The sequence below is a fragment of the Toxorhynchites rutilus genome, chromosome 3, assembly GCF_029784135.1.
Source record: "Toxorhynchites rutilus septentrionalis strain SRP chromosome 3, ASM2978413v1, whole genome shotgun sequence".
Classification (NCBI taxonomy): Eukaryota; Metazoa; Arthropoda; class Insecta; order Diptera; family Culicidae; genus Toxorhynchites; species Toxorhynchites rutilus.
In genome coordinates this window covers 47747769-47760852 of record NC_073746.1, presented here as the reverse complement: position 1 = coordinate 47760852, position 13084 = coordinate 47747769, and the positions used below count along the sequence as shown (strand labels likewise).

Sequence of the window (13084 nt, the reverse complement as noted above, 5' to 3'; positions counted from 1 at the left end):
CTCGCACCTTCCTCTTTACCCCGTCCATAAGGTTCTGTACAACGTCAGGTTGTAGTTTTTTTTGAACAGAAATCCATTTTCTCTTGAAGTCCGCCTCCGATTTGACAACTTTTGGGTTCTTCCGGAGGGCCTGCTTCATAATCGCCCAATATTTCTCTATTGGGCGAAGTTCCGGCGCGTTGGGCGGGTTAATTTCCTTTGGCACGAAGGTGACCCCGTTGGCTTCGTACCACTCCAACACGTCCTTTGAATAGTGGCACGAAGCGAGATCCGGCCAGAAGATGGTCGGGCCCTCGTGCTGCTTCAATAGTGGTAGTAAGCGCTTCTGTAGGCACTCCTTAAGGTAAACCTGCCCGTTTACCGTGCCGGTCATCACGAAGGGGGCGCTCCGCTTTCCGCAAGAGCAGATCGCTTGCCACACCATGTACTTTATGGCAAACTTGGATAGTTTCTGCTTGCGAATCTCCTCCGGAACGCTGAATTTGTCCCCTGCGGAGAAGAACAACAGGCCCGGCAGCTGACGAAAGTCCGCTTTGACGTAGGTTTCGTCGTCCATTACCAGGCAATGCGGCTTCGTCAGCATTTCGGTGTACAGCTTCCGGGCTCGCGTCTTCCCCACCATGTTTTGCCTTTCGTTGTGGTTAGGAGCCTTCTGAACCTTGTATGTACGCAGGCCCTCCCGCTGCTTGGTCCGCTGGACGAATGAACTTGACAAATTCAGCTTATTGGCGACATCGCGGACCGAACTTCTCGGATCACGTCTAAACTGCTTAACTACGCGCTTGTGATCTTTTTCACTGACGGAGCATCCATTTTTGCCGTTCTTCACCTTCCGGTCGATGGTTAGGTTCTCGAAGTATCGTTTTAGTACTCTGCTGACCGTGGATTGGACGATTCCCAGCATCTTACCGATGTCCCGATGTGACAACTCCGGATTCTCGAAATGAGTGCACAGGATTAATTCACGACGCTCTTTTTCGTTCGACGACATTTTTCCAAATTTACGAAAAATTGACAGTGAAGCATGGCCAACGTGATCTATACACCCTTATCTGATTATAAGCGAAAGCTGAAGATATAATTCCTAAAAATTAAATTTCTACAGCGTTTTTTCCGTGATGCAATTTGATGTGACACACCCTTCTTCTTCTTCTTCTTCTTCTTTTTGGCTTTAAGAGGGTTTAAACTTTTCAGTTCATTCGCCTCTAACACACCCTTTACTTTTTGAATACAACTATTTTCAGGAGATTACAATGGTAACGATAGTTGTCCATTATAAACAGTTTTATATTGATAAAAGAACACACATTGTGATGTTGGAATAAACCTATTGGATTAAACTTCATACAGAAACAAAAATTTAGGTTTTTGCTAGGGGTTCCATTCGTTCAGGACATGTCCTGATTTTGAGATCCTTTTAGGGCGTCCTGATTTATTTTTATATTTTAATTTTTCATATTCTAGTATTAGTCCTGATAAATTCAATTTTGTGAATGAATCATAATTTATTTTAAATGTATTTTATTTTCGAGTGAAGACTTCATTATTGGAGACTAAAACTTTGCAAATGATAAAGAATGACCGTTGCTTTCTTCATCTATTCTCAATCAGAGATTTAATTTCACCGGCCACGGTGTTGTTTTTGTGTTTTATCTCGACATTACAAGGGGTTTTTCTAAATGTCTAATCGGAAGTGTTATTTTACCGACGAATGATAATGAGACTAATGTGCATTGCATAATGTGCGTATGTGCATTTTGTCATTTAGTTGAAAATAGAAAAATATATGTTTAGAAGTTACGTTGAAAAACATTTGAAGACATGTGGGTTAAAACTCCTAAATATATCGTGGGTAACTCCTAAACGTATATTTTTATCATAATGATGTATTTGGAAAAGTTGTTGAAAATTATAAGCAAATTCATAAAATTTCATGAACATGACGGTATAACTAGACAAACATATTAAAAGACATATAGACATATAAACATATATTTACCATCGAGTAAAAAAAATTTTTTTATTTGTTTTTTTTTGAATGTATTTTTTGTTTTATGACAATAAAAGAGGAATTTGATATTTGATTCATCCCCTTAAAGTCAGAAAACACCTTTCTCACATGCAAAAATTAATTCATCCAGATTCTCTCAGGAGGTGATAGACGATCATATTTGATGGAAAAAAATCCTCCTACGCATATGTTCGAATTTCAACAATGACAGAGTTATAGTTATTTTTGAGATATAAATTATCGAAGATTTCTCTTACTAAAATCGATAGGCCATTTTCAAAAGTTACACTTGAGTCGAAAAATTTCCAATAGCTGTGGAAAACTCATCTTTCCTCCAACCCAAAAGGAATACAAACTTTCATTCGAATCAAAAATACTCATGTTTTGTCATTTGTCGATTTAATTCGGAATCGCTCAATAATATGCCATTGGCATCTATTTTCAATTCCATGCTGAACTATGTGGTGCAAAAATCAAGTTCAGCCGCGCAGATGATTTGGGCAGCAGCTCTCTCTTCTCATACCGTGCTTGATGATGTTTCATAACAGCATGCCGTTTGATGACTCGGCAACCGCCAAACAATCATCTCGTCTGTTCAAAGACAGAAGCGAAAAAAAAATTCTTGAAGATTGGGGTAACGTCAATAATCAACATTACACCAATTCGTTCAAAAAATAATTTTTACAGTTTGGCCGCTAATGGATTACGTCGAGCTATGGACGTACAGAACGAATCATCAATAAAAAATACTCTGTACTATATAATCTTAGCTTCCAACAATATATGTCTATATTGGGATGGCGGAGATATCCTGAAACTTTGTTATGATGTTTATTAGCCACATACTTTCATTCTGTATGAGTTTGTAAGTCAATTTAGTTTACTTTATTTTGAAGTTTCGATCATTATTCTCCTATTATTTCGATTTTGTTAATTTTTCTTACGTTCGGTTTTCTTTCTTTCTCTCATTTCTAGCACGTCAATATGCCTCAGCTTCGGGAGAAACCTCACCCGGTAGGTACACACACGTTCCCAGCAACAAGTTTCCGCGGTAGAAAGATCTGCTTTCGGATAGTTTTGCTTTAGTTTCAAATTTTGTCTACCATTATAAGACAAACAAGCCGCAGAGGAACAGGCTGATGAAAATGTGTTGAGCGATTCATGTATCCACATTTCCGCAGCGCGCTCTTCAAACATTTACCTAAATCAAATCAAATCGCCACCGATTGCTGTCAATATCTGTGGATGGCATCGGTTGGTTGTTGGCACCCATCCCACATTGTTCATTGGGTGATGTTTAGTGGTTTATGTTTTGCGAACGTGCTTCAGACAGTTTGGCAACATTTAGGCATTCGATAATGAAGTCGTCACAGTTCGTCTGTTGAAAAAAAAAACAATGATTCGGAGGGATATTATTGGTTCTGAATTTTTGTCTTTGTTGATTCAATTTTATATCATTAAATCTGTTGATTCGTGATCAAAATAATGTCCGATAAAACGTTTTCATTATTAAGGTATGTACATTAAAATCTTCCTTTTAGGTCTTTCCAAAGGAGTCGGGTTCATTCGCTTCGATCAACGCATGGAGGCCGAGAAAGCCATCAAAGAATTGAACGGCACGATACCGAAGGGATCCACCGAACCGATAACGGTTAAGTTCGCCAACAATCCGAGCAATACCAAAACTGTTCCACCGCTGGCAGCCTACCTAGGACCCCAGGCGGCCCGACGTTTCCCCGGACCGATCCACCATCAGACGGGCCGTTTCAGGTGATCTTTTAACTAGTTTCCAAACCCTTCTCTAGAACAAACCTTGCTTTTTGATGCATTATCACATTAAAAAAAATCACTTGCAAAGTGAACCGTAGTTTACGCTTTCCCTGGAAAAACCGTAGCGAACGCTCTAACGCTTTTCATATGGGGTAGTGCTATTCCGAATTACAGATATTCGCCTCTGGCCGGAGATCTGCTGGCTAATACGATGATCCCAACAAATGCCATTGCCAATGGTTCGGGGTGGTGCATTTTCGTGTACAATCTAGCCCCTGAGACGGAGGAGAATGTATTATGGCAGCTGTTTGGTCCGTTCGGAGCGGTGCAATCGGTGAAGGTAACACAACATCTACTCTCTTTGATCACTTCTTTTTTTTTAACGCTTTATTTCAATTTTAGGTCATCAAAGATTTGCAAACGAATAAATGCAAAGGCTTTGGATTCGTTACGATGACCAACTACGACGAAGCAGTTGTAGCGATTCAATCACTCAATGGTTACACCCTCGGTAATCGTGTCCTACAGGTCAGCTTCAAGACCAATAAGTCGAAGAACGCGTAAAACTTCCTCGCTATCGGCAGTTTAATGTAATAGTTTATCGTTCGGTTGCCAGCCAGTGGCAGAAGACACCAGTTTTTTTTCTTACTATGTTTTTGTTACAAATCTTTTCGTCGATTTGAGCTCTAAAATCCCGATACTATGTAAGCAGCATGAAATCAGTATTTGACGTTGACTTGGGCCCAAATGAGCGCTCCAAGGGCGTCTAATCGAGCAAGCAGGAAAGTAGCACGTAAAAGGAATCCTTCAAATCAGAGTAAAGGTGTTTGACAAAGAAACGAATGCTAGAAAAAAGGCCAACGAGTATAATCGTACCTAAATAATTCCAAGATTTTAGAGATAAACAGGCAAATGAGTTGTGGGCAACCTTCCCCGGTGGTTCCATTTTTCAACCTTATTAGGAACACGTTTTGATAGGGAAGTAACTGTTTTAGAAAAACTAACGAAGCAGATATATATGCATGAACTTCTAGGACAATTTTTATAGGATGTATACAGTACTGATGGGAGTCGTAGGAGCATTTTCAAAGGATAGTGCTAGTTTTCTTGAGTTTCTTTCACTGGATATCGTTTCGTTTCCGTTGGATTTTGTTGGTTACAGTGTTTGGTGAATTATTTCTATTTGTGTTGTTGCTTTTGATTATTCAAGGGAGTTCTCTTTTTTGACAGTTTCTTTTCGTTATCTTTTTTTCTTGTGAAACACGCGTTCGTTGATTTTATCATAAATTTATGTTCGATTTGTTTTAATAAACTATGTAAAAACGAAAGTGGAGTGAATTCCACCACGACGCATGTATGAGTCAATCTAAGTCAGAGCCCCAAACCGAACCAGATCGGTACGCGTGCTTGCGCGGTATGTCGAATCCGATTCTAGTCCTTTTGATTATAATTATAGTGTATAAATTTGTAACGAATTTTATTTATAACCATATGTGTTTTATATTGACTGCAGAGTGTGTACTCTTTGCATAGTAGTTTGTAGTTTTTGTCAGTTACTTTGTGTAACCATAGTTATTTTGTTCAGTGCAAATTATTTATTCATGTTATTTTTCGTTGGCTTTTTCTTTCATGCACTATATTCATGAAAACGACCGAAGATGAAAAAGTAAAATGTGTTGTGCAAACAATCCAAGACGTAAGACGTTCTATTTTTGTTAAATCTTATTTCTTTCTATCACAGCAATGGTTCATCTTTATGTTTGAATTTCAGTTTGTCATTACATCATTTATTTTGTTTCGGAACACTTTACGAACGTATCGGCGTTTGAAAGAAATCGCAATTCATGATCGTTGCTTATGTGCGGGCTTAGAATTCATCGATATATGAGGGGCTCAGAATGTAAGTGGTGTAAGTGACTTGATCGATTTCTCTTCATCAACTTTTTATTTAGTTAATAACTTAACTGCAAAAACTTTCCAATTTAAGTTTGCTATAGAATCCGATAGATGAGGTTCCGACCTATTTTCCACATTGGTAAATACAGCTGGGAATGTAGTTGCAGCTGAGTTAAGACCCAAAGAGAGAGTCGATGTAGAGAAATCGATCAAATCACTTACACCTCTTTCATTCTAAGCCCATCATATGAGAATAATAATCAATGCGCTTTCGTCGTTTTTTCCACTCAGTTACAAAGTGATTCGACAGTGTATTACTTTCATCTGGTCAACTCTATTAAAAAAAACCAGATCTCATATCTTATCTACTCATAGAAACCTGACATCTCGCGTGGTTCGACATCTCTGTTGTTCATACTTGATCCAAGAAAAAAGCAGAGAAAAACACACCATTTATCTCATCCTTCTGTTCCGAGGAAAACCAAGAAGCTGTCTAGAAGTGATAGAGTTAAAGTGGTCAAAATCCACATGGGTGACATCCAAATTAAACCTCCATTAACATATCGTGTTCCCCGCGGATACTATCCGCTTGTTTTCCACTGAATTGAGTTCCCCACTGACAGTTATGCTTGAGATTTACCTAACGATCTTAGCATTAATTATAGCACCCGGGTAGTAAAATTGAAGGAGACGTATGGTTGTTAGTAGTTCGCAATGGAAGCGACAGTATATTACCTGTTCGCTGGAAATTTTGACTCTAAACTCTAAATTTTGTAGCGACGGAATGCATTAAATATTCTGTATCACGAACGTCTTGTAACTTTGAAAACACATGTAGTAGTAAAGAAATACGTGGCAGCGAGATCATCTTTCGATGGATCATAGAAATCGATATCCGCTCCATACGATTTGTCATAGCAGGCGATGCTTTGGTGGAAGTGGAAAACCTTCTGGGCGAAACGCACAAGTGCCAATGAAAGTTAAACTAGAATATTAAGTGAAGTTTGGCTAACAGCCTGATTCAATAGTCAAATTATATCCATTATGTTTTCGCAAGAGCAAACTTGAATCAAGTAGTGTACATATTTCAATCTAAAGTCGATAACTTTCAACGAAGATTCATGCTTGGAAACGCAGTTTCGTGATATAAGAATAGCAACAGGTAGGTGAAAGGTGGTTAAGACGGACACCTTAAGTAAACATTGATTTTTTTCGTGAATTCTACAAAAAACTAAATAGATATCTCACCACGAATCGATAATCTAGGTTTTTTCTTATAATAAAAATTGTTTTTTTCAACACTCCTCCCACCTCTCTAAGGGGGGCTGCCATACGAATGAAACACGAAATTCTGCATAACTCAAGAACTAATGAAGCCAATGGAGTCAAATTTGGCATGTGAGAGTTTTAGGGGGCGCAAAACGTTTCTATAGTGAACAGACACTCCTTCCCCTGAGATGTATAACGCCATGAAATGAAAATGAAACAACTGATTCGTTCAAACAAAAGACTGTTCATAACTGGCTGTATATTTTGTCAACCTTTCGCTTACTAGTTTACATTACTTCGCTTAACTCTACACAAAATAACTAATGTTTATTACTGGGCGGAGCATCGCAACAATGAAATGGTGAATATTGATAATGAAAGAGATAGAATGAGGACGGAGAAATGTTGTTGTGTTTGAAATTGGGTTTCTGCCTTGCTCGCACAAACATGACTCAAGTGGGTCGTTAAAATAAAATATCTGGCGCTTGCGTCGTGTGACGAATTGTTCACATGACGGTGCAAGTGTCGTGTTTATTTCTTGTGTGGGAAAAAGTTGTTTCTTCGGTCATAAATTGTTTAGTGGGTGACTAATAATTTATGACCTGTCGTTGGCGTAGGTTTGGGATAATTGCATTTCACTAAGTGTGAAATGAGGGGAAACATTTTTGGTTAAGGGTGTTAAGAAACGACTGTGTGAAAGGACATGTTCGGAGGGCGTAATGCCACACCCCTCTCTAAGGGAGGGCTGCCTTATAAATGAAGCATAAATTTCTGCATAACTCATGAACTAATCTAGCAAATGGAACTAAATTTGGCATATGGAGGTTTTAGGGAGAAATATGTGTTTCTATGGTGGTTTGAAGTTCATCCTCCTTTCTAAGGGAGGGCGGCGCTACAAATGAAACACAAATTGCTGCAAAACATAAGAACTAATCAAACAAATCGAGCCAAATTTGGCATGTAACCTCCACATGGTTCGATTTGCTTCGGGGGCACGAAACTTTTCTATGGTGAATCGAAACTCCTCCCCGTCTCTAAGGGGAGGCTGCCATACAAATGAAACACAAATTTTAGCATAACTCGAGAACTAATCAAGCAAATGGAACCAAATTTGGCATGTGGAGGTTTTAGAGGAGAAAAATTGTTTCTGTGGTGGTCGAGAACTAATTAAGAAAATTGAATCAAATTTGCATATGGAGATTTTAGGGAGCAATAAATGTTTCTATGGTGGTTTGACACAACTACCCCCACTCTAAGGGGAAGGGGGCTGCCATACAAATGAATGCAGGTGGTTGAAAAATCTTGAACGAGAATTGTGTTTGGCAGAAGTACTAGGAATTTTATAGTAAAATGTAATTGTAAATGGTCTATTAGAAGATTAATCAATGAATAGTTCTGCGTTTTTGGCGGGACGAAGTTTGCCGGGTCAGCTAGTCTCCGATAAATATAGGACAACTGAACGATGATAATCATTCCCATTTTTCTTTTAAGAGGCTTTAATTATGTCGCCTTTTACTATCTTATAGTTGCGCTATGAGATATCTTCGGGAAGTAACGGGTTTTGTGAAAATGTTTTTGAATAATCAATGCAAATTGGTATGAATTTATGTACCACGAATTTCGGATTGTTAGATTGTGGCTTTTTATTCGCGCCTGAAATTTTAGGTAGGAAAACCACGGGTAATACAGACAGTTGGGGTAATATGGACAGATGGTTGATTTGTATGGTTACATGTTTAATTTCAGATTTCTGTTAATGAGAACACCTTCTACATGTCATTCTATAATATTTAAGCCACCCTATGCTAATGAATAATGATCAAAAGTGGAAAAGGGAAACCAAAACCGAAAATCATACATGATTCCGTGTGTGGATGTAATTTTAGTGTTTCGATATTAAGCATTTTGAGTGGTTTAATATAAAAAATTCAGTTCGCTGATGGTTATATTTCGATTTGTGGGTTAACAGAGAAGCGATATTAGGTATGTACGGTAAAGTAAAATGATTATTGAGTGGAAAATTTAAATTATTGAAATAATTGTACTGGTGGGGGTAAAACGGACAGTTGCCAGTAGCAGTGAGATGGACTGTGGAAAGTTTTTTAATCTATTCCTAAGGAATGACCAGCGTTTATATATGGATTTGTCCGTTTATACTGCTGAGAAGCACGAGATCACTTATAGGTGGATTAATTCGATTTTTTCATCATTTAACCGACATTCGTTGTGAGTTCAGACCTTGGTTGAATGAAATTATTCCTCTCGCGATTGATAAACCTCTACGCTTCATATATTAAAAACCTGTCCATATTATCACCCCCCCCCCCCTATATGTCCATATTACCCGCATCGAAAAAAATGTTGTATTTTGGGTCTGTTTAAATTTCAGTAAAAACACTGAAAACACTTTTTCGTAAAAAATTTGGGCAATTAGATAAAAAAACAGTATATTGAATTGCAAGAAACTGCATTAAAGTTTTGGGAAACATGAGTTTCCAAAGATATAATTGAAATTTGGCCAATTAGATAAAAAAACAGTATATCGAATTGCAAGAAAACTGCATTAAAGTTTTGGGAAACATGAGTTTCCAAAGATATAATTGAAGTTCTTCTTAAAATGTCCGTTTTACCCCAACCTCCCCTACAAGATATAGTTGATCAACCGAAATGTTTCTGATAACAATTGATTGCTAACGGGTGGGTCATAAGTAGCGGGACAATCTGAAAACACGTTTGTTTTTTTTCAATTCAATTCTTTATTGCATTTTCAAAAGTCCATACAATCTTCCTCAAAATTCATCATGGTTTAGACCACCACTTGAGGTTCACTTTATTGGCGCATCTGATGATACGGAATTTGAGTTGGGTGATTGGCTATTTTAACGTGCAATGGGTGGTCAACCAATCCAAAGTGGCCTTTGCGTAATGACACGAAGCTAGATCCGGCCAGAACACAATATTTTCATCCTAATGGTGCTTTTTTTTACAAAAGTAACCATTTTTGGATTGAGATCTGGACTGGATGGGGACCACCAGTCTTTTGACCAAAACAACAAATGTTCCTCCAACCATCTCTGTGAACGAATTAACGTGTGGTATGGAACACTGCTGAAAGATCACATTCGGCTTAGATCTATATTCCTTAGTGATCAATGGAAGTACACATTTACTGAAAATATCGATATACACCTCTGTGGTCATTTTATCGCCTTCTGCGATAAATACCGGGTCCATTTTTTACCGTCTAATGCTAGAAGTCCAAACACCATGACGCTGAGCGGATGTTGTGCCAAACTAACGTTTTCGTACTCGTCGGCTATCTCCTTTACTGACAGAGAGCTGATGCATCGGTCGGTTCTAGAATTTGATACGGAATCACCAGTAAACATGCTATCGTCTGTGTATCCTTGGGTTTTGCGCTTAAGAAAATTGTAAATCTTGCAGCGCTCGACACGTAACTCCCAGATGCATTATCATCTGAGTCTTCTTCCGTGCTTTCGTGCACGGAAGGCTTCCTTTAGTATTCTCCACATAATACAGTCACTCATTCCAGGCTCTTTAGCTACTTTTCTCATGGAACGCACGGGACTGGACGAAACTCTCTTGTTGACACAACAGCTAGCGACTCGAGGAGATTCTTGGAGATAGTTGCCCTTCATTTTACAGGTCCAAAACTTTTTTTACAGTGCACCGGGACACTCCAATATCAGCCTATCTCACTTCTGACACCAATTTTATCGAATATATGGATGATTTACTGAATTGTAGTAATCACGATATGGATGAGGTGGAGGTTAATCGTTTATTAAATAAAATACATTACAAATTTACGACTATTGATCAGGCGATTAAAATTTTAGACATGTGGTTTCCTTCTTTTTTTATTCAACTAACTGTTATTATGTACCAAAACAACTATAAAACTGCTATCTTACCAGAAATGCCAGAAGTGATTCAATATTCCCAGGTGATGTTCTCACGTAGGTGATGTTATTGAGCCGGATAAGACCTCCACATTAACGGTCATTCAATATATGTTGATGAAAACTCAATGTTGTTGTTTGCAATTAGCAACGGTGTGTTTGCGTTTGACACACACTATGAGTCTCAAAGTCTTGGCAGGATTCTCTATGCTTGCACTTCGGTTCACAGGTTTATATATCGATAAACATTAACATAAGTAGTCTTTCCCAAGATGTGCATCTTTGGTCATGCTTCCTCAATCAAATCTTAATGTCTCAATAAATTTTGAATTTTTTGCCTGAAATGTTTGCAATAACACAACTTTCTGATCATGATCGTAACGATTGTTCATAAGCATTTTGAGCTGGAACCTGTACGAAAAGAGAATATAAGAAAATATCGACAATGTTGGATGTTCATCCGTAGAACATTAACAGGGATTTGCTGAGAATTCACCAGAGCCTATAATACATCATTTCAATCATCATTCCAAGAGTTATTCAGCTTTTGATTTGTTCCCTTCTCATCATTCTACAATTTTTTTTGTATTAAAACAAAGAATATATATATGGTTGCGTTTGCTTGGGATGTTTATACAATGGATTTACTAGAATGGATTGTATTCAAAACGGTGACTTGTATAGAAATTTCATTTCAGTGAATTTAAAAACAGAGTATTCGTGTTATCCAGTTAAATTATGTTAAGAATTTGTTTTGAATTATATCTTCTGTTCTAATAATGTAAAGGTGGACACAAACCATCACCCCTTCTTCTCATTGCGTTACAATCTGCAAACACCAAGAAAATTTTTAGAACAGCAGCAACAGTAACAATTCGCGAAATAAGAAAACAAAACGCAATTCATGACTAATAGATAAAAAAATAAACAAACATAGGTTGTGCTAGTTTACGAATGCTCCGCTGCATTGGTAATTGTCGGTGTCGGTAGAACGAAAACATCAGCAGCAGCAGAACAAATCTGAAAATATCAATAACACTTTACACGACACGAAAGCGCAAAACAAACCATACAAGCGAATTAGAGGAAACGGATGTTCTTCTTGACGATTCGACCTGAGAAGCCATAATAGTAGAGTACACTAGAGTCGACATTTCTTCCACCCAATCCCAAATTCAACTTCCATGCACGTATCTGCTAACCAGTCAATATCCGAGGTTCACCAAACTATAGCATATTCAAACAAAAGATACTTTTATAAGTCTACATATAGGTCTATATAGCGAATTCAATATTATATTTATGATTGGTTAACGATTGAAAAATTATAACAAAGTCAGATATTTACATGCAGATAGCGCCACAAAAGTTTATAAAATAATACAAGCAAAAATTATAAAGGAAATACTATTACTTGTCCTTCTTCGAATATTTAGTATTAATTTGATGTTGTTCCGAGCAAGTTAAATTAAGGTTTATAAACGTCTATCAAGGAAAGCAAACCAAACATGTGTATATCTTATCTGTATTTGAACAACAACAAAAAAAAACGCAACATACATTCGCTTCTAAGTGAATTTAGAGTCAAATCAAGTCGAGTACACATTAACTTTATTCCTGCCGAAATTTGGTTAGGTATATCGCACACCCCATCAACCCACACACACCCACACACATACACACACGGATTTCGATAGCCCACGTATCTCCACTTCCGTGCCCGTGGAAGAATAGTCCATCTGTTTAGACAGCGCCAAAGTTATTACGCATTTACAGCCAGATTCAGACCTAATAGCGATCATAGAGTGAAGAACAGTTAAAACTAAAGTAGTTACAACCGTAAATCCAACAAAGGTCCCCATGGTTAGTGCAATGGGGACGATAAAATAAATCACAAACCAAGTGAATCAAATTGATATAAAAAAAACCGAAGAATGTAAATTGTGATCCCACCAATTTAAGATAAAACTACATAACAGGAGAGTGCGAGGATGCGTAAGGAAAACATACAATTTATTAGGTAAAGAACAAATGAAGAAAATTAACATTTTAGATCGTGCATGATTAGATAAGATAAAAAAAACAAACATAATATATTACAGAAAAAGAGAGTGGAAATCAACAACACATGTTAACATTTTTGATATTGACATGAAATACCAGTATTCGAAGCCGAGTTTTATAACAACTAGACTGGTCGGATTGCAGCACAGGA

General features: G+C 37.6%; 1 protein-coding gene across 4 annotated transcripts in view; it reads left to right on the top strand.

Moving 5' to 3' along the window:
- The window catches only part of LOC129779786 (ELAV-like protein 3), a 34849-nt gene extending 29368 nt beyond the window's left edge, over positions 1-5481 (top strand). Inside the window, exons 5-8 of one of the 4 annotated variants that reach the window (XM_055787486.1) lie at positions 2987-3025; positions 3553-3781; positions 3956-4121; positions 4184-5481. In XM_055787486.1, the coding sequence (XP_055643461.1) occupies positions 2987-3025; positions 3553-3781; positions 3956-4121; positions 4184-4345 (596 nt within the window). In that variant the 3' untranslated portion in view covers positions 4346-5481. Of the gene's footprint in view, positions 1-2986; positions 3026-3552; positions 3782-3937; positions 4122-4183 lie in introns of all 4 variants that reach the window. The other 3 variants (XM_055787485.1, XM_055787488.1, XM_055787487.1) reach the window with 3 other exon arrangements.
- Positions 5482-13084: the final 7603 nt, after the last annotated feature.